The 22,079-nt window shown below is 51.8% G+C and overlaps 1 protein-coding gene across 2 annotated transcripts in view; it reads left to right on the forward strand.

Moving 5' to 3' along the window:
• EFR3B (EFR3 homolog B) overlaps nt 1-22,079 on the forward strand; it is a 97,730-nt gene that overhangs the window by 59,459 nt on the left and 16,192 nt on the right. For both annotated transcript variants that reach the window (XM_008162363.3, XM_054728447.1), the window contains exons 4-9: nt 561-688; nt 7,399-7,549; nt 18,761-18,882; nt 19,981-20,130; nt 21,325-21,459; nt 21,904-21,982. In XM_008162363.3, the coding sequence (XP_008160585.3) occupies nt 561-688; nt 7,399-7,549; nt 18,761-18,882; nt 19,981-20,130; nt 21,325-21,459; nt 21,904-21,982 (765 nt within the window). The remainder of the gene's footprint in view (nt 1-560; nt 689-7,398; nt 7,550-18,760; nt 18,883-19,980; nt 20,131-21,324; nt 21,460-21,903; nt 21,983-22,079) is intronic.

Here is a 22,079-nt window from a genome sequence, read left to right on the forward strand (position 1 = left end):
GATGTACCTGACATGCTCTCTGGGACTCATGACCTCTTCATGATGAGCAGAGGGGGAGGTGGGGGTCACATTTCCAGAATGCTCTGGAGAATTCCCTATGCGTGACAGAGCTGCCTTCTCCTTCCTGTTCATATCTTGGTGCTGGATATCCGACACGTTTTACTTCTGAGTCACTTTCGGTGAAGCCTTCATACACACACACATACACACCCATATGTGTGTATACACATACCTATACACACATGCACATATATGCTTTCATGTACATACACATGTTTGTGTACACAAGTATACACACACACACACACACACACACACACGCATTTATAGCACTTACTAGCTTTAGTTCTAGCCAACACACTTTGGCCTAAGTTGTGAGTTCCTGGAGCACAAGAACTATATTTTAATCCTCTCTCTGTCCCTGAGATCTGCATGCTGCCTGTCACATGCTTGTGGCACCCTGCCTAATGTTGATAAAACTGAACGAATTTTACCTTGAGACTTGAACTCTGCCGGCCACGGTAGGGCCGCCGAGAGCAGGAACGGTCCGTCTTTTCCAGGACGGCCTGGTGAAGACCAACATGGAGAAGTTGACCTTCTACGCCCTCTCGGCTCCAGAAAAGCTAGACCGGATCGGCGCCTACCTCTCCGAGCGGCTCATCCGGGATGTGGGTCGTCATCGATACGGGTAAGTAGCATGGGAAAGTGAAAAGGGTATTTTCAGAAACTGTGTTATAGGTTTAGGGTGAACCATAGGGTCCCGTTAAGAAATTGATAGTGGGCTGGATGATTGCTCTCCGCCCCCCTCCCTGCAGCACCCCCACAGCTGTCAGCCTGCTCTCTATCTGTGAGTCCGTCTCTACTTTGCCTTTTATATCCATCCTGCCTTTCTCCTGGTGCAGACTTTTATCTGTCTTAGACCAGAGTATGTCAGTAGCCTTGGCAATGTCTCCCTGTTTCCCGTCCTTTCTGTTCTGGTTCTTCCATCAATCCTGCTAGCTGTGATCTTCAAAACACGGATCCGAAGCTACGCTTTCCTAGCTCCTTTAGAATAAAATCCAGCCTCCTCAGTTTGACCTCTAGAGTCTTCCACAACCTGCTCCTGACTCGCCATTCCACCCAGCCACGCCCACCACACCTGCCACGCCTGCCACGCCTGCTCTCGACCCACTCCAGATGGACTGGCTGTCCATGCCCCCGGCTCTCTGCCCTCCCCTTTGACGCCTCCATGGGCCCCCACCACTGCCCACAGCACCTCTTCCCTCCAAGGCCCCTTCCTCCTGCTGAGGGGGACGGAGAACCAGAGTGGGAAGGTTGGCTTTGCGCTGATGGCATGAGAAGGTCCTCACCTCTGCAGGACCCACCAGCCAATCTGAGATCAAGCTGTCCTGGCATAAAAGCAAGACCCAAACCTATTCATTTCTATGACCATTTTAAAGAGTAAAATTAGGTCACACACTCAAGAAAAAGGGCATGAGTATAGTGTACGTGCTGATTATATAAATCACCCTGACATATAGCGAAGCAGGTGTACACAAACAAAAATGACTTTATCCTGGATTGAACCTGAAGCCAATAGGCAAGCAATAACATTAAACATTAATACAATTTTTGCCTGCCCTCTCTGCAGTTCTCTCGGTGAGAATATTCTGTGGTCAGCAGAGCCACTTAGAACTATCCACTGCCACTCAAAACTGGTGTCGTCCTGTTAAAAGCAGCCGTTGCAGCATCTAAGTATTTAAAGTCTTGAAAGCCTCCTTGGGGGCTCTAATCATAACCATTTAGAGAGAAAAATCTGTTAGAGCTGATCTCTCTCCTCACCCTCCCGGTCTTCCCCTACCCACTCCTCCCTCAGCATCATCATCACCTTCCTCGTCACTGATGATTGGAAGAGCAGAATATTTGCACCCAGAAAGGTTGGGGGGCGGGGGGAGTCTCCCTGCCATCGTGCAGGTGTCTGGATTTATGGTTTGACCACATGAGCATGAACCTTGGATGTTGGACCCAGTGGCAAAACCCCCCTCTTCTGCCCCACTGCCTCCCCACCCAGTCCACCTGCATGTGAACTCGGTGCTCATGTGTGTTTAGCATCAGGGATGATAACCAGATGTGGGCGGGCAGAGCCCTGGAGGATGGAGATGCCCACCCCAGAAGGAATGGGCTGTACCCCGAGGAGGGCCCCTGGGAGGTACACGTTCTCCAGACAGACTCAGAGCCTGGTTGGAGGACGGGGCTGACCCTTCAGAGATACCACAGATTCCTACTAGATGAGGAGGCTCATCCTCCCCTCCACTGACCGAGGTCCACCGAGAAGGTTCTGTCCAGGAATGGGGCTGACCAAACACCTTCAAACGGCCCAGAAGCTCTCTGTCAAGGCCATGGCTCTTGGAGTGATTCTTAGGCAATGACTGGCCTTGCGACAGCTGCCCCTCTCTCCTGCCTGCTGGACTTCATCTCTGCCCCTGGATCTGTGTTTTCGCTCTAAGTCTGGTTTCCATATTTTGCATGGCCTGCTTCTCCTTTCCTGGAGGCTCAGTGCCTCCCTGGCTCCTGGGGCCACTCCTGCCTGAGCACAGGGCGTTCAAGCAGAACCAGCTGCCTCTTCTGGACCTCAATGCAAGGGACCTCCTGCCTCACTCCGGCACACCAGAGCCTCTCTGTGTTTTCCTCAGCTGTTATCACTCGTCTTCCGCCTTGACCCTGAGTTCCTGCTGTTGCCAACCTGTGTCCTCTCCAAGACTTGGCTGCTGCCCATGAATCCCAGTCCGTCCCAGAGTCCTTGGGTCCTGCCCTCCTCACCTGCTGGGAAGCCCAGCTATTGCATCCCCTGCTGCTGTGGTCTGTCACCTGTTCTTGCCTTCTCCCTCGGGCCCCTGCAGTGGGCTAGTCCTCACCACCTCCTTCCTGCCCCATTCTGCTCCAAGGACCCAGTCAGGCCAGCTCAGGTTCCCAGGCCAGTTGCTATACTGGACACCTTCCCGGATACCAAGCCCAGATCAGATCTCTGCTGAGACCAGCCTGTCTGACCCTAGTCCTACCGAGCAGGTGTCAGTACTCTGTTCCCTTTGAGAGTGTAGGACATACCCTGTAGGTTATGCTAGGAAAGGACCAAGGCAGCAAGCATTGGACTAGGTGGGGGTCCAGGGTCCCATTGACTTCTAATCTAAGATCCTTTGAAAAGTTCAAGTTCATAGTCACAATCCTGCCATCCTTACTATTGGGATCAAAGATGGGGAATGAAGAAGAGCGTGTTCACAGACGTAGGCCTTAATCTTCGCTACTTTCAGTTTCACTTCTACCATAATGTTGACTTTCCCTCAAAGTTTCCACTCCTGGTCAGTAGCCAATTTTTTTATTTTTTTATTTTTCTAGCTAAGGATGGTTTTTTTCTTATCGGGATTTTTCTGGGAATTTTTTTACAGGAAAAGGAAAAGCAACAATCTAAGCTCCAGGGTTTGGAAGGCCTTCTAGTTTCTTCTCTTGCCAAACCCCACCCCACCCCTTCCTTTCCCTCATGTAAACTCTATAAAATAATGGTGAAACCCTTCGTACAGAAGAAGGCCGGGATGATTCATCCGAGAAGAGAATTCCACGCTGCCCGCCCCATTTCCCACCCGGCGCGTTTGGTTAGCAGAATGTGTCCAGGTTTGTCCGCAGGGAAAGTCTGTCCCCTTTGGAAGGGCCCCAGCCCTGCAAGATTCAGTCTGCTTCACTGGCCCGCACAGCGGACCTGGAACATGCTGGAGCCGGGCCCGCCAGGCACAGCAGGTTTCCTGGATGGTGACTGTGATGGCCTCTGAAGGTCAAGGCTATAATGACAAGGGCAAGGCTATAGTGAGCCAGGAATGGCCAGTCCTCGGAGCAGGGAAGAATGGTGACTTTGTGCACTGAAGGAGCTCAGAGACTCAATGCTGCCTCTGTATTTCAAAGACACTCTGTAGATAAGAGCATGACCTGATCCCTTTGTGAATGGGCCCAGAGATGACTATTTCATAATATTTAAGAAAATTCTATTCTAATAATAGTAAATGCAATTTAATAATAGTTGACAGTTCACATAGATAAAAGAAAAACATTTTATAAGCGTGGACAGGAAAATTTCAGAGTAGAGAAGCAGTGTTTCTTACGGTTGCTCAGTGTAAGAGTTAGCTCAAGGGTACCTAAGAAATGGTTTCTAATGTCTAAACAACAACAACAACAACAACAAAACCTTTAGAAGATGCCATGACTGCTGTTACTTTATATGCTTGGGTTTGCAAAGCTGACTCATGTGCAAGACAGTTTTGACGCACGAGAGGTGAACTTAAGTGGCTGCCACGAGAGGTATTATGGAGCCTTGCGTTTTGGTCAGTGCATTTCCCATCAAAACGCCAATGTCATTCTTCTCAGGGCTAGGAATAATCCTAAAATTTATACGGAACCACAGAAGACTCCCAAGGCGCCAAAGCAGTCCTGAGAAAGAAGAACACAGTTGGAGGTATCATGCTCCCTGATCTCAAACTACACTCCACAGCTGTAATAATCAAAACAGTATGGTACTAGCACAAAAACAGACAGAGACCAATGGACTAGAATAGAGAACTCAGAAATAAACCCCTGCTTATATGGTCAACTAATCTATGGCAAAGGAGGCAATGACAGTCTCTTCCACGAGTAGCGTTGGGGAAATTGGGCAGATACATGCAGAGAAGTGAAACCAGACCACTCTCCTATACCACATACCAAAATGAACTCAGAGTGGCTTCGAGATTTAATTGTAAGCCCTGGAACCATGAAACTCCTAGAAGGAAACATAGGAAGTAAACTTTATCTGACATCAGTCTGAGTAAAATCTTTTTGGTAATAGTCCCTTGAGCAAGGGAAACAACAGAAAAAAAATAAACAAATGGGACCACATCAAACTAAAAACCTTCTGCATAGCAAAGGGACCCTTCAACAAAACAAAAAGGCAACCTACTAAATGGGACAATATATTTGCAAATGTTGTATAGGGGTTGATATCCAAAATATATAAGAAACTCAAACAACCCAATAACAAAAAATGAACAATCCAATCGAAAAAATGGGCAGAAGACATGGAAAGACACTTCTCCAAAGAAGAAATACAGTTGGCCAACAGACATATTAAAGATGCTTAATGACACTAATATCAGGAAAATGCAAATCAAAACCACAATGAGATATATTGCCTCACACTGGTCAGAATGGCTGTTAATCAAAAAATCAACAAATAATGTGTTGGCAAAGATGTGGAGAAAAGGGAACCTTCAGGCACTGTTGGTGGGACTGCAATTGATGTAGCCCTTATGGAAAACAGTTATGGAGTTTCCTCAAAAAACTGAAAATAGAACTACCATTCAACCCAGCAATTCCAATTCTGGGTATTTATCCAAATGAGAACACTAATTCAAAAAGATATATGCACCCCCTTTGTTCATTGCAGCATTATCTACAATAGTCAACACATGGAAGCAACCTAGGCGTCCATCGATAGGTGAGTGGACAAAGAAAATGTGATATCACATACACACATACACACACACACACACACACACACACACACACACACAGGAATATTATACAGCAACTAGAGGCCCGATGCATGAAGATTCATGCAAGAATGGGCCTTCCTTCCCCTGGCTGCCGGCACTGCCTCTGCTCAGGCCCGGAGCTGCCTTTCCGCCTTCCCATGCTGCCCAGAGGCCCAGAGTGGCTGGGGCGGTGCAGAACACCAGCATCATCACCATGGCAACAATGCAAGCGTCCTGTCCCCAACTGCTCGGTGCATGTGTATACAAATTAACCGGCCATCTTTGTTGGGTTAATTTGCATACTCACTCCTGATTGGCTGGTGGCTGTTGCAAAGGTATGGTCAATTTGCATCTTTCTCTTTCATTAGTGTAGATAAGAAGAATGAAATCTTGCCATTTGTGACAACATGGATGGATCTAAGGGAAATAAGTCAGGCAGAGAAAGATAAACAATTCCTCACACTTGCAGCAACCTCCTCATTAGGAGTTGAAAGATAGCCTTTTTAAGAAAGTGAACGTCTACCTTGTTTTCTTTAGAATGCAAATGGTTTGTAAGTGGGAAAAGTATCTTTCAGCATTCACTTTATCGGACCATATGCTTGTTTTGCCACTATCATGGAACACATGTTGGAGTGAGCGTAGACATGCACTCCTAATTCTCAGGAGGAATTTGGCTCTTGGCATTTTTCTTGGGATTTAAGAGAGGCATTGAGGAAGACCAAGGCCACCGGGATAATTGGGGGTTGTCCGGTGAAGGCTGGTTTTGGAAGGATTGCATATTTTTAGCATGGAGAAGAGAAGAATAAGAAAAATGAGATTGTTGTTTTCAAGTAGTTGAAGTGCTGGCAGGTAGGAAAAGGTTCATTCCTCTTCTTGTTGCTCCTAAACGTAGAATTGCGAATAAAGGATAGAAGTTATTAGGATTTGCTTGAAACATAAAGAAGTTTTTCTTTGGTTGTCAAGAAACAGGACGGGCTGGTTTTACTGGTAAGCTATTCCCCATTGGATGCTGTCTAGTCCTAGTACTGAAGGTATTCACTCAGGTTTTAGACTTTAGAATTGAGCCAGTTAGGGAGTTAGAACTGACACAACCCATATTCTTCATAAGGTGGAAATAATTTTAATTCTGTGTCTGTCTTATCCTCCATGAGGTCAAAATGTCCCCCAGGTAGGGCGCCACTCAAATATGGTGATATCACCAACCATATTGTTTGTGTAGATCATCATAGAACGGAGCTCTTCAAACACAAAACTTGCTAATTTTATATTCCTTAATGGCCCCAGGCCCATCTCAGATTCTTCATAAACTTTCTTCATAAAGTTCTTCACTGCCTCCCACCCAGAGCCATCTCTTTCCTTATTTGGAACCTCATGGGATGTCTTACACGATTTTCTTGTAGCATTTCTTATTTTCCCTTTAGAGGAGATGTCTGGGTACTTATCTCATCGTTGGACTCTAGGTTCTTTAACTTGAAGGACTTTTTCATCCTTCGCCCCCTGCAGCGAGTAGGACAGCGCTTTTCCTCAGTGGGTGCTCAACAAACACTCCTGGGCTTGGATCACGTAATTCTCTGATCTCACTGGATTTTGGTTCAGAATTTGCTCTTTTTTGCTTGTGCTTATTCATGAAATGGTACGCTTCATCTATCCCCATGTTTTTCAGCCGTAAGATGAGGGCTGAGGAGTTGGCCTTTAGGCCTCCTTCCAGCTCTGATTCTCAGGCTGGAGCGGGCACTTGATGGAATGGCATGCCTCATTCCCCGGATGCTGCCCAGGAAGTCGCTGCGCGGCCATCTAGCTTGCCCCCGTCATGCAGTACGGGTGGAATGGGCGTGGGGCAGCATGGCATCGGTGCTGTTTTCCCCAGGTACGTGTGCATCGCCATGGAGGCGCTGGACCAGCTGCTCATGGCCTGCCACTGCCAGAGCATCAACCTTTTCGTGGAGAGTTTCCTCAAGATGGTGGCCAAGCTGCTGGAGTCAGAGAAGCCCAACCTGCAGATCCTGGGCACCAACTCGGTAAGGAGCTGCCCCAGGGGCTCTGGAGGTGGGCGTGGGGGTGGAGGAGGGTGGGACCTCTGGGTCAGCGCCGTGATCCATCCCTGTTTGGTTTCTGACCCTAAGTACCGCTCAGTGCTCGTCTTAGCGTCCCCCTTTGTGTGAATACAGGTATGTTCAGTTTTTTATTTGACTAAAAATATGTGATTTATATTATAAGTTATATAACTATATACCATAGATAAAATAAATTTTAAAAATGAAATTCCCCATATTAAAGCATATGATTCAGTGGTTTTAGTATAGTCACAAGGATGTGCAACCATCACCATTATCTAATGTATTTATCTTTAGACTGATGATGTTTGAACTTTTTTTAGCAATAGATTTTTCCCTTAAAGAATTTTAAGTGGGGCCCTAAGAAATATAAAAATAGATCGAAAGGGGCGGGAGGGGTGCCTGGCACCCTCACAGCCCAGCCCGTGGCATCCTGGGCCATGCTTTGAAATCTAGTCCAGGTCATGCCTCTTTCAAAACTAGAATAAACCGATATCCACGGGACAGAGGTGCCAGATATGTGGAGACATCACGGGGAAGCAGGAATCAGGGCTTCTGACTTAGTTCTGCCCTCACCTGGCTGGGTAACCTGGAGAGAGTTATTTGTGGGCCTCGGTATTTCCGTGGGTGCTATAAGCAGGTTGAGTGGTCCGAGCTCCATAATGCTGGCCTCAGTACAGTGACTGCTGTCATGAGAGGTTATGGTTCAGGGAGAGAAGAGCCATTCGATGTGTCGAGAACTGCCAGCTTCCTACGTGTGTCTATCCATACGTGAATATTCAGGTTGCTTTCTTCCATGTCTTGCCCTCTCTCCTCTTCCCTCTTCAGGGCAATCTCTCAGCTCAGGTCTTCAGGCAGCCTGGTGTTAAAAGCTCTGATAATGCAGCTATTTTACAGATCTCACACAGAAATGTGTAAGGATTGCCTTCTCAGCATCCCCCTCCTGCCTTTTCGGGATTTTTATTGCCCGGGTCACGGCTGCTTTCCTGTTCTATGTAAGTTGATTTAACCAGAAAATAATCTTCCGGTTTTCCTTTTTTACCCAAAGTCACAACCTGTGCCCTTCTCTTCCCTCTGGGAGCCAGCCGCCTTTGACAGATGACATAGACCGCAGCCGAGGGTGAAGTCCTTTGTCAGGTTGCCCTGGCAACAGCGTCAGATACTGCTTCCCTTGTCCTGTTTCAGATAACTATAGTCTAGAAGAGAACATCTGAATGGAAATAAACCAGCCACCCAGAGGGCGTGTCCCCGTGGGGGACAGAGAAGCAGGTGGCCACCAGCTCTTGCTTCCCCCACAGCGAATCCTAGCCCAGGGTGGGCGTTTTGTAGGCTACAGCCCAAAAATTCAGGGCCCTGCAAATTCCTAGATTCTCCATCACAGTGAATCATTTCATCCGCAAGGCAGCGAGTCAACTAATGGTCACTGTATGCAGACAGTGAGGATGATGAGGGACAAGCAGCTATAAGTGAGTACGATAGACTCAGAGTCCAGCTTCGGAGGCAGCCTTTGCTGGTGTCTCTCGCCAGATGCTCCTTCCAGCTCTCTAAGTCTAGAAGCTTCTCGGACCTTCCCAAGAAGAGCATTCTTTTGCTCCCCATCATTTTAGAGCTGCCGGCATGCCGGCGCCTGATATAATCTTAAGAGTTGAGCCTGCGTTTCAACTGGTGTTCATGGGGATTCGAGGCTTTGTGAGGGGAGGGGGGCTGCAGGAGCAGGTCTAGGACTCTGTATGAAAGCTTGCAACCCTTCACTCGGGTAAAGGGTTTTGCTGCCCGAAAGTTGAAAGAAAGACAGAGAAGGAGGAAAAAGAGAAAGAGAAAAGGGAAAAGAAAAAAACAGAGCTCATCTACCACCCGCATTTTGCTGGGATTTCTGCCCGGAAACGGAGGCCCAAAGAAGTCAAATAGCTCATCTGTGCTCGCACAGCCGGGCACTAGATTTAGAGGGTGATGTATTCAGCCCTGTGGCGTGTGTTGTCTTTTCCTGGGCCCCACCCAGTGTGGGGTCCCTCCCTGTGGTCAGGCTCACCCGGAGTCACCTCTGCTCCTGCTTTTCCCTCAGACCTGGTTTGCTGCCTGCATCAGCTCAGAGCACATCCCGTCCTTCTGCAGAGCCTGTCCTCAGAATCCCACCCCTTCAAGGCCACCCCTGGCCAATGACAGAGGCCCCTGCACAGCTTTGGAAACCTACCGATCCCCAGGGCTCAGCCACACCTACTCCTCAGCGCTGTGGAGGGGGCACCTGGGAGTCTGTTTTAGTTTCTCTTGTGGCACTAGCAGCAGTTTTGGGGACCACTGACCCATTGCAGTCTTAAACCTACACAGGGTTCCCTCTCCCCTTACTCCCTCCCTCCCTCCCTCCCTCCCTCCCTCCCTCCCTTCCTTCCTTCCTTCCTTCCTTCCTTCCTTCCTTCCTTCCTTCCTTCCTTCCTTCCTTCCTATATCCATTATTTCTCTCTCCATGTCTCCACTATTTTGCTTTCTCTGATTCCTTCCCTGAGTTCAAACATAAGTTCAAGTATCTTCCAGTATAAACATATGTAAACAAACAAGAATAAAAACCCCACAACGTTTTCCACATAGCCACAAAATACCTTTAGCTCACCTGACAAAACTATCATTCCCTGATTTTAAAAAAAATTTAGTCCCAAGTCAGATTTTCCTGGTAGTCCCAAAATTGTCTTGCATTGCTGTCTTTCAGATCAGGATTCAATAAAGATCATGCATTTACTTTGTTTTCCGTCTCTCACATCTCTTCATCAGTCCCAACCCCTCTCCTGCCCCTCTTTGTTTCTCATGACATTGACCCTTCGAAGAGACCAGGCCAGGTGCTTTGTGGAATGCCCCGCATTCTGATGTGTCTCTCACTTCCTTGTGGTGTCACTCACGTTGCTCTCCTGGCTGCTTTACGTCCTTCGAACTGGAATTAGATCTGACGGTTTGATTGGATGCAGTTAAAGCCGCTGGCCATGTTACTCTGTGGGGGCGCCGGGGGTGACACCGAGCATCCCAGCAGGAGCACCAGTGTCTGGGTCCCACTTTCATGGATGCTGAGTGCAATCCCAGGTTAGGGTGGTGACTGGGGATCGCTCTGTAGAAAAGCACATGTTGTCCTTGCAGTTAGCGATTTGTGAAGCCGTGCACAGAACCGTTCCCCACTCACCTTGCAGCGGAGGTTTGATCTTTGGTGGCGTTCCTCCTTGGTGCCTGCACCTTCTTCCTCCTCCCCTGACTGCCTGGCCCTGTCTGTCACTCTGGTTCTCCCCGCCCGGTGCATCCTTCTTGGTTTCTGAGCTTGGCTGAAGAACGGTCCCCCAAGGATGTACGTGTTCTCATCCCTGGAACCTGTGAACATTACCTTATATCATGAAAGGGATTTTGCCGCGATGATCAAGTTAAGGATCTTGCGATGGGAGATTATCCTGGATTCTCCAGGTGGGCCGATGTCATCACAAGGGTCTTTATAAGAGGGAGGCCAGAGGATCGGGGTCAGACGGAAGGTGATGTGATGACGGGAGCAGAGGGATAGAGGGAAAGAGATTGAAGGTGCTACTCTGCTGGCCTTGAAGGTGGGGGAGGGGACCATGAGCCAAAGGATGTGGGTGGTGGCTTCTGGAAGCTAGAACAGCTGTGAAAACTGATGCTTCCCTGGAGCCTCCAGACAGCACCCTGCACACCCACCTTGGACGTCTGACCTCCGGAACTGTCAGATGACAAATTTGCATTGTTTGAGGCCACTGAGTTGTGGGGATGTATTACAGCAGCAACAGGACACAACACGGTTTCTCTCAATGATTCTCTTCCTCCCTGTGCCCCTGACATGTCGGTGGCCTCCAGGGCCGGTCCTCCCTCCTCCTCTCACTCTCTGTGCCACCCTGGGCAATTTCATCATTTCTTGTGTTTTAAACCGTCATCTAGAAATGCTGCCGTCTCCAACCAGTGCGGAAATCCGCCCTGCCGGAGAGCAGCGGGCTGGAGGTGGGGTTCTCCAGGGCAGGGCAGATAGAACTGAAACAGCAGGTCACCGGGTCGGCTCCGGCAAATGGCGGGGTGGTAGAGCAGAGGCAGCCGGTGCCTCCCTAGCTCTGTGCTTCCCGGGCTGGGGCCTTGGGGGCCCGCCCCTGCGGCTGCTTGGGGCCAGAGGGCTCGCTGCCTTCTCGGGCAGCAAGGACTGGGCTTTCCCAGATCTTCAAACCAGTTATGCAAAGAAATCTTGAAAGAGGGAAGACGTAGTAGGGGTAGGAGAGGATGTCTTCAGTCTCAAAATGCCCTGCCTGGTAGCCAGGGGATTTGCTGGACGAGATCACATCAGAGAGGGCTGTTTCTCCTGTTTCCGGGAGTCACTGGAAACAACAGCAGTTGGGAGAACTGGGCTCGGGTATGAAAGTCAAAACCCCGTGGTTTACAAGATCTGCTTTCCTCTTCGGGAAGCAAAGAGGCAGGGCCATTTCTCCTTATGTAGGCAACCAGCAGAAAGGCCTGCAGTCCGGGCTCAGGGGAGAGCTGGGGTTCTCAGAGCGCCCATCAGTAGAAGGGAAGGCTAACTTCCGCCGAAGGGAGGCCAGCCAGCTCAGCTGCTGTTTCCCAGACCAGGGGAGAGCTGGTTCTGCAATGTCAATATTTGGAGCTTCTCTGTCTTTATTGACCCAGGCCCTTAGTAACTCTCAGCTTTCACACAATTGTGGCTCCCGCCTGTCTGTGCAGAGCGTTGGAGATGTGTTCCAGCAAGCTTGGCACCCTTTGGAGTGTATCAAGAGCTGACACTTTGATCTTGAAAGGGTGGCCCCAGCAGTACCCATGGCCTTTGAAGTGTCACATGTTCAGGATTTTCAGTTCGTTGCTATGGAGACCTTTCTCATCATTGTAATATTTTTAAAAAAATAAGAAAAGAAACCAATTATTATTTCACAATCTCATGCATTAGGTAAGTGGCATTTTCACAAAAGCCATTTGTAAGGTATGAATTAACAATGGTAAGGGTGAGCCCAACCAGGATTGCTCAGTGGTTGAGCGTCAAACTCTGAACCAGGAGGTAACGGTTCAATTTCCAGTCAGGGCACTTGCTTGGGTTGTGGGCTCAATCCCCAGTAGGGGGCGTGCAGGAGGCAGCCGATCATTTATTCTTTCTCATCATTGATGTTTCTATCTCTCTTTTCCTCTCCCTTCTTCTCTGAAATCAATAAACATATCTACCTAATAAAAGAGCAACATGCTAATTGACTGTACCTTTGTGACGCTCACCAGCCAATCAGGAGTGAGTATGCAAATTAACCCAACAAACATGGCGGGTTAATTTACATACACAGGTGCCGAGCATCTGGGGCAGGGTGGTATGCTTGCACCTGTGTTCCGCACCACCCCAGCTGCTCTGGGCCTCTGGGCAGCGTGGGAAGGCAGAAAGGTGGCTCCAGCCAGAGAGAAGGCGCTGCCAGCAGCCAGGGGAAGGAAGGCCAATTCTTGCACAAATCTTTGTGCATCGGGCTTCTAGTATTTAAATAAAATGGTAAGGGGAAACAGACAGAAAATTCCTGCATGTAAAAAAATACTGACCAGTGGCACAGGTGAGTGGGCCCAGGGAAAACCCATGGGGTGTTGACCGTAAGCCAAAAATGCACTGGGGTGGGGGAGGGGAGGAGGCTATACCTGTTACTGTGATGGGCTGGTGATACCAAGTCTGTGAGGCAGCTGCTCTTGTTAACCCCATTTTACAGCTGGGGGACTGAGGCACAGGGAGCCTGGGGAACTTGGCCCAGATTAGCTCCCTAGTTAGTGGAGGAGCTGGGGTTCAGAAATGGAGTTTGGCTCCAGAGGCCTTCTCATAACCCTAACACTACACTGCCTGTTATGAGAGGGACAAAGGCCTTCCTCCCTGTGGGACCTTAGAGACTCAACCCCATGGCAGCCAGGTTTGGGCACATTTCCCAAGTGGACTTCCACAGTGGGTGTGGTCCCGTGACCAGAGCCCCTATGAAGCTCCCCGATTTCACCCTCTGAACCACGAGCACCAGAGTTTCTATCTGGACTCTCCTGTCGGCGTGGGAGACTCAGGAAGAGCGTGGGGTGGGCCCTTTAGCAGCTGCCCCCACGGGGACATGGCAGGCCACCTGGGCTGGTGTGTCTGTCCTGCTGGTCCCTCAGGCTCAGAGAAGGAATGTTCCTCCTGTCAGGCTATCACACCAAGGGTTTCTAAGGATGCTCGGAGATCCTGGTACCAAACAAGGTGCCTATTTTATTAGCTAGCCCTGGTGCCCCCATAACATAATCAGCGGGGCGTGCACCCTCTCTCTAGCATCAAGTGCAGTCTCAGCACTAGACTGTAATGAGGACGAGTCCTGTCCCACCCTGTTCACCAAGTGACCTTCAGTCCCCGAATGGTACGCCAGGGGCATGGCCTCACCTTCCAGCTCCCCTACTCCCTGTCACCTCCGGAGCCTCCGCTCCCACTCTCCGGAGCCAGTCCATTGAGGGGTGGCTGGGACTCCTTCTCTCTGAGTGTGCTGCCCACATGGTCCAGACTGCCCATCTGGGCTCCTCCCCTGTGATTGCCTGTCTGGGTCTGTCTGTGTTGGTGGCATGGAAAGGACAAGGGTCACGCTGCCCGGAGCTGCTGGAGCCGGCCACAAACAACCACTGTCACCCTGTCCACCCTGTCCACTGCTCCTGAGCATCCCTCAGTGCCAGGCAGTGCCAGTGCTGGTCTTTTAACCCCTCATTTAACCCTGGCAGCCACCCATGGCATCAGTCCTAGCGTCCCCATGCTACAGATGAGGGAACAGAGGCTCAGAAGTTACACGACGTGCCTACAGTCGCACAGATGACAAGATGCAGAGCGGTGTCTGGTCATGGGCCCAGCAGACGGAGGGGGAGCACAGCTAATTAAGTAGAAGAACCGTTGCGTCAAAATCAAAACTTGAGACGAAGACTCCAAATGAAGGTTCCGGGGGAGAAGAGTACTGGAGAGTAAAGACCCAGGGACGCAGAGGGTCGCAGGAGAGACGCGTGAGGGTCTTTTCCAGGGAGGTGAGCAGCTGTGGGTGGCCCAGTCTAGAAAAAGGCCCCCAGGGACGGGGAGAAGGAATCCCATGAGGGTTTTCCACCCTCATTAACTTCGTGGCTGTCGCTGGATTTTCCATTTTTAAAAACAGGTTGTAATCTCAGTTCTAACCTTGCAGCCAGGGGGGTCATAGTCAAAACGCTGAGCAGCCTGGACAGCACAGATAACAGCCCATTGGACAGCACAGATAACAGCCCATTGGACAGCACAGACAACAGCCCATTGGACAGCACAGACAACAGCCCATTGGACAGCACAGATAACAGCCCATTGGACAGCACAGATAACAGCCCATTGGACAGCACAGACAACAGCCCATTGGACAGCACAGACAACAGCCCATTGGACAGCACAGATAACAGCCCATTGGACAGCACAGACAACAGCCCATTGGACAGCACAGATAACAGCCCATTGGACAGCACAGACAACAGCCCATTGGACAGCACAGATAACAGCCCATTGGACAGCACAGATAATAGCCCATTGGACAGCACAGACAACAGCCCATTGGACAGCACAGACAACAGCCCATTGGACAGCACAGATAACAGCCCATTGGACAGCACAGACAACAGCCCATTGGACAGCACAGACAACAGCCCATTGGACAGCACAGACAACAGCCCATTGGACAGCACAGATAACAGCCCATTGAACAGCACAGACAACAGCCCATTGGACAGCACAGATAACAGCCCATTGGACAGCACAGACAACAGCCCATTGGACAGCACAGACAACAGCCCATTGGACAGCACAGACAACAGCCCATTGGACAGCACAGATAACAGCCCATTGGACAGCACAGACAACAGCCCATTGGACAGCACAGACAACAGCCCATTGGACAGCACAGACAACAGCCCATTGGACAGCACAGACAACAGCCCATTGGACAGCACAGACAACAGCCCATTGGACAGCACAGACAACAGCCCATTGGACAGCACAGACAACAGCCCATCAGAACAGACTCCAGACCGGACCTGCTCCTGCCGCCTGACCGGCCACGCTCCTCACGCTGCAGGGCACTTCGGGGAAGAGGAAAGTCAATGTCGACAGTGAAGGGGGACTCGATGGCACATTCCATAGAGAGAGGGATGGATCCAGAGAAGCGGCAGGGTGCGGAGAGGGGGCTGGAGGGGGAGGGAGGAGGCCAGGTTGCCTGTGGGTGACCCTGCAGTGTCTCTCCAATGTGGGCCTCGGACCATCAGACCGTCCATCAGTTTCCTGGGACTTTGCTAAAAGGTAATCCCCGGGCCTTATCCAAGACGGACAGCATGTCTGGTGGCTAGAATGTGGGTGCTTACCAAGCAACCCCCCCCCCCCCACACACACACACACACACTCTGTTGTACCGTAGGGTTTGGAAACGAACACCCTCACCCCTTTAGCCCCCTTAATAGGACCAAACTAAGGCCATCCCCTGTGGCTTCTTCATCCTCCAGTTCCCGCCACCCCTCCGGTCAGGCCTGAGGCGCTGGCGGAAGCCGAGCAGGAACCAGAGCCAGGAGGTTTGCAGGGCCGAGCTGCACGGAGGCTGCAGGGGGCTGGGGCCTGGGTGATTCCTCAGGGGCCCTGAGCAGGTTACTTCATGTTGGCGGGTCTCGATCTCTTTGTAAAATGAGAATAATAATCCTAGCTCCCTCCTTTAGCGTCCTTTTAAGAAATAAAAGAGACGGTGTACGTAAAAGGCTCAGGGTAGTACCTGCTCTATATACCTTCTCAGCTTTCATGGCTATTGGCCCACAAAGCTTGGTCACTCAGTCCCCTGACATGCATCTGAGTCCACGCTGCCACTACACGTCAGGGACGAAGTCTCGGTGGGCCTGTTTCTCCCTCATGATTCGTGACCTCCTTTGCTTCAGCCTCGTTTTAATTGTTCTCAGGTGCGTGCACTTTTGCGTACACACAAGTAGTCAGTCTTATGTTAAGCTGCCCCGTCACGTGTGGAGGAAATACGGCACAAGGGAAGGCATCCAGGGCCTCAGTGAATGAAGAGTGGCCTGCTCATCTCCCACACGGGGCGGGGGTGGGGGGAACCGAAGTCCCCCCCATAGTCCCCCGCCTGGGAGCGTGGATCTGCAGCCGGAACCCCCACAGCGGCACGTCCCCTGCGAGTGGGCAGACACCCTGCCCAAGCCAGGCTTCGGCGGTGGGGAGAGCGGCCTGGGAACATCCTGTTCATGGTTAAGCGCAGCAGCGCACCCAAATTTAGCTTCAGACAAACTTAGCCTCAGCCTCCGTATCAGCCCGAGTCTGTGTTCTAGCCTTAGGGGGCTCCTGAAGGTCAGGGAGCCCAGGGCTGACTCTAGTGTTGTTTCTAGAACTCCTGAACTTGTGTCTAGTCAGCGATCTTGTGATCACATGGACTACCACTACGCCTCTTCCCCGTGGCCACACGCCACGCAAGCCGTGTCATTCAGATTGACTGCTAATATCAGTATATTTGCTTGCGAACATGTGTATACATTTTAGTTGTAACTTGGAAGAAAAGGTCACCTCATCAGCTTTGCATGTTGCGCTTGAATGTCAGCAGAAAATAAATGTATATTTATTGTTGCAAGAACAAAAATGACAATAATTAGTGTTTGTGGAAATTGCTAATTTCATCCAGAAAACACTTTTAAGTAGTTAAAAAGGAAAAATAGCTGGACAATACTGAATATTGTGAGAGCACACCAGATAGCTAAGTTTAGGATCATAGTGATTAGAGGGTTGGAAATTTCAGTACCTCCCCACCCCCCGTCCCCCCACCCCACAACCTTCAGGGAGAACAGAGGGGCTGAAGATTGAGCCCAGTCACCAGTAGCCAATGGTTTAATCAGTTATGTTACATAATGAAGCCTCCATAAACCCCAAAGGTCAGGGTTTGGAGAAGCTCTGGGTTGAACTCGTGGGGATACAGAGATATCGGTAGGAAGCTCCTCCCCTTCCCACACACCTGTCTTACCCCTCTTCCCCCCCCCCCCCCCAGTCTCTTCCATCTGGCTGTTCTTGAGTTACATCTTTTTATACTCGGCTGGTAATCGAGTAAAAGGCTTCCCTGAGCACTGGGAGCCACTATAGCAAGTGACTCAAGCCCGAGGAGGGGGTTGAGGGAATCTCCCATCTCTAGCTGGTCAGTCAGAAGCACAGGTGACAACCAGGACTTGCCCCTGGGTCCGAGGGGGCGGTCTTAGAGGACTGAACCCTCAGCCATGGGGTCTGATGCGCTCTCTGGGTCAGTCCTGTCAGAACTGAGCTGAAGTCTACAACACCCAGCTGGTGTCTGGAGCATGGCTTGTCCGTGCTGTGGAAACCACACACCCCCCTCCCCTCCCCCCACACACACACTGGAGCTGGTACTAGAATGATCTCAATTGTATATCCTTTTTGAACCCACAAAAATGCTGTAGCAATTAAGTAATGCAAGTCAGAATAATGGAGGATATCTTTTATCTCATCTTTTTAGAGTGGTTTGCACTATTGAATTTATAACAACACATAAAATAGCCTATGAGGATTATATTTAATTTTTTAATAATTGGACTCCACTTAGTCTGTGGTTCTTGCTTCTCTGTGGGGCTCAGTGGAAATCAAGTTCCCGTTTAGACTTGCAAATGTGCAGCTTGGTGATGGCAGAAGGCACCTCGCAGCTGAGGATGCAGAGAAGACTCGCTGCAATGAAGTGGCAAGCTTAAAGATGTACTCCAGCTTTCAGCAAGCAAATGCCATTCCACTTTTTAACCAAATTTCAGACGTTCTTGTTTTCCAGGGTGCGTTCTAGGGTGGAGCTACGTGCTCCGATGAGGGCTTCCCCAGTGTCGGCGTTAGTCCTCGCAGCCTCTCAGCCTGTGGGGGTGCCTGGTGCAGTTCTGGGGTCACAGGCAGCCAGGGGGTCCCCTTCACTTTGTCTTCTCTCCCATCCCCTGCTCACCCAGGCCTGTTGTGCAGACAGGAGCCACGAGCAGGGTTCTGAACTCGGTGTGCTGTGGGAGGCGGACCGGAGCCGGGTCTGGGATGCGTGGGTCCCGGGGTGTGGGTGTCCCCTGGCCTTAATGCAGCAAGTCCCAGAGCTCCAAGGCGGGGAGCACAGGGGTCACCTCTCCCGTGCATCTCTCTCTCCTCCCGGGTAGTTTGTGAAGTTTGCCAACATCGAGGAGGACACCCCATCCTACCATCGGAGCTATGACTTCTTTGTGTCCCGCTTCAGTGAAATGTGCCACTCTAGCCACGATGACCTGGAAATCAAGACCAAGTGAGCAGCGGAGGCGAGGGGGCGTGAAGGCGAGGGGGCGCGGAGGCGAGGGGGCGTGCGCAGTTGATGGTGGAAGCGTGGACGGGTCTTACAGGTTCCCAGCCCGTGTGTGTCTGATTCCTCTGGTGTTTGCCTCGCTCAGACGTTCCTGGGAGGAAAAAGCACCTGGTGGAACGTGGGTGGGCAAGCGGGCAGTGCTGGGCTCCGACACGCGCTCTCTGAAGGAACAGCCTCCGGGGCAGGAAACGGGGTGGATGTGAGATAAGGGTCCTGTGAGGCCAATTTGAGAGCCAGTGATAGACATACACCCCCATGCGCTCTTGTACATCCATTTATGCACCCAGAAATATCCCACTCACATTATCCATCCAAATACCCACCCACCAACCCAAAGCCAAGTCCTCCCATTGGCCCATCCCACTGCCCCCTGACTTCTCTCCTCCACTCTCCCCGACTCGCTCCCCTCCGGCCACGAGGCCTCCCGCTGCCCCAGGGCGTGGCACAGTCTGTCCCTGTCCCGAATGCTTCCCCTGTGGATCCGCACGGCTCCCTCCACCACGTTCAAGCCTTCCCCTTCTCCCTCACCCTGCTCTGTTTTATTCTCCCACGGTCCTCATCCTCTTCAGACATGTTTCTTCATTTGCTCACTCTGTTTCTTACTCATTGTCTCCCCCCGCTAGAATGTAAGCCAAGAGAGCCTGGTAGCCCGGTGCGTCTCCCTCCGGTCCCCCCTCCTCACTCCTAAGTTGCTCAGAGCCCTGCATTTGGCCTCCTAGTTCCTGGCAGCACTGTGAGCTCCTGTATCTTGGGCTCAAGCCGGAACAAACCCAGCTGAGAACGAAAGAGAGGGCACCTGAAGGCACGGCCACCTCAGGGATGAAGCCTGGTACCAGGGCAAAGGCGGCCAGAGAGCATGGCCTCCTGGGCTGGTGTCCACCAGCGCGAGAAGCCAGCCAGGAGCCCGGGTCCCCAGAAGAGTAGAAGGCTCCATCCTGCCTTTTGATGGGTGAAGGCACCCCTAACCCTGCCCTTGCCACAGAAGCTGGACTTCTCAGGGTTCGAGGGCTTGCTGGCCCCATCTCACCCTTTTCCTTACAGGATCCGGATGTCGGGCATCAAAGGGCTGCAAGGGGTGGTGAGGAAGACGGTGAACGACGAGCTGCAGGCCAATATCTGGGACCCACAGCACATGGACAAGATCGTCCCGTCGCTGCTCTTCAACTTGCAGCACGTCGAAGAGGCCGAGAGGTGAGCCGGCGAGGCTGGAGTTCGGACAGCAGACCCTGAGCCCTCCCAGGCTGCCCGTCCCAGCTGCTGGGGAACCGCAGGGCGTGGGCTTTGCTAAAACCTAGCTCTGAGGCCAGGGATCTTGGCTTTGTGGCCTGTTCTGCAGTGAGTCCAGGGCCAGCTTTCTGCAGCCCGTTGTACCCCTTCAGGTCTGCGTTCACGAAGGCAGGATGGTAATTGGGGTGCTGGGCTCCCTGGGGTGCCGGGCTCCTTGTTTGGTCAGAACCAAGCACCGAGCCTCAGGGACCTCTTCCCTCTGGAAGCAGCAGGCCAAGGAGGTCTTAAAAGGCCTTGTGTGGCTCCACTTCCCGAGGACTTTCCCTCCCTGACCTTCCTTCCTCCCTCACATCCTAATGGGAGTTCAGGCCCTTAAAACAGGCCTGCTTGACCAGACAGCCCCCAGACCTGGCATTCATCCTGTCCCCACCCCTTGCGCTTCCTCTCCGTGAAATGGGGTGCAGGGGAAGGTTCAATGTCCCTGTCCACCTTGGCTGGGCAAGACGTGGGCTGAGGGTATCGGGTCCCTCGCTTTCTGTTAGTTGAGCCTGTGCTGCTAGTCAGGCAGGGAAAGTAAGTGTGCCCTCTGGTGGCTGTGTCTGGAGTCGCACCTCCACTGACAGGATTGGCCTGTGGTCTCAGGGCCCAGAGTCCTGGGGATCCTTCTGTCCAGGTTGGACCCACCCTCTGTGGCTCAGGTAACCTGAGCCAACCACTGTGCCTTTCTCCCCTCCCCTTCTCCTCTCCCTTCTCCTCGCTCCCACTTTTCTTTTGCTTTCCGCTACTCTACCCACCTCTCTTCGTATCACGTATCTTTTTTGCCTCCTGAAGCCTCAGGGCATGGAGATCCTCGTGGCCGTGCCTCACCAGGCCTCTGGCGCTCAGAGTGCCTGTCCTCCTGACAGAGGTACACCAGGCCTATCCCTAAGGATTTCCAGGCAAAAGCCTTCTCCCTTCTCCCACCGTCTTCCTCCACTCTGGGTGTCTTTACCCCCACATCGTTTCTGAGCCGCGACATCTCCCCTGTGACCTTCATCACATCCCTGCTTGTCCTACTGTCACCACTTGCCTGGATGCGGCACAGCATCCCAGCACACACACAGCCTGGTCCCAGCTTGGCCTCCCACCCTCCACCCACGAGGCTGTGTGTTCCCGCAGCCGGTCCCCCTCGCCCCTCCAAGCGCCAGAGAAGGAGAAGGAGAACCCGGCGGAGCTGGCTGAGAGGTGCCTTCGGGAACTGCTGGGCCGGGCTGCCTTTGGCAACATCAAAAATGCCATCAAGCCTGTTCTCATGTGAGTCCTACACGCACACACACACACACCCCACCCCCCGGCCCGAAGCGAACACTTTCGGGTCCCGGCATCTAAGGAGGTGATGCAGTTGTGGTGCTGTGGCCAAGTCGGTCCCTCCTCTGTGCCTGTGCTTGCTGCATTGGGACAACAAAAGCTACCACGCAGTGGCCAAGTGCAGTGTTGGGGAGAGGAGTTGGTAGGCGGGGCCCTGAAGCTGAAGGAAGATGCCCGGTGAACTCCTGAAGCCACGGCTACGGAGCCCTCGGGTTCCTTGACCCCAATCCAGCCCTGGGGCTGGGACCGCCCTGGGTCTTCCCTTCTCCCACGTGGAGCTCTGTGAGGCCTGGGCCTCCGGGAGGGGCCCTCTCTCCCCCCAGCTCCTCTCTCCTCCTCAACATCACTCTGCATGTCACAGCTGTCCCCCCATATTTTCCTCCCTCGCAGCCACCTGGACAACCATTCTCTGTGGGAACCCAAGGTGTTTGCCATCCGCTGCTTTAAAATCATCATGTACTCCATCCAGGTACGGCTTGTCCCCCGGCCCAGGGGCTTCGGGGGCCGGAGGTGCGCTTGTAGACAAAGCCAGCTCCCACACCGGTCCTGCTGCGCCTCCCCGTGGA

The sequence above is a fragment of the Eptesicus fuscus genome, chromosome 16 (genome assembly GCF_027574615.1).
Source record: "Eptesicus fuscus isolate TK198812 chromosome 16, DD_ASM_mEF_20220401, whole genome shotgun sequence".
NCBI lineage: Eukaryota > Metazoa > Chordata > Mammalia > Chiroptera > Vespertilionidae > Eptesicus > Eptesicus fuscus.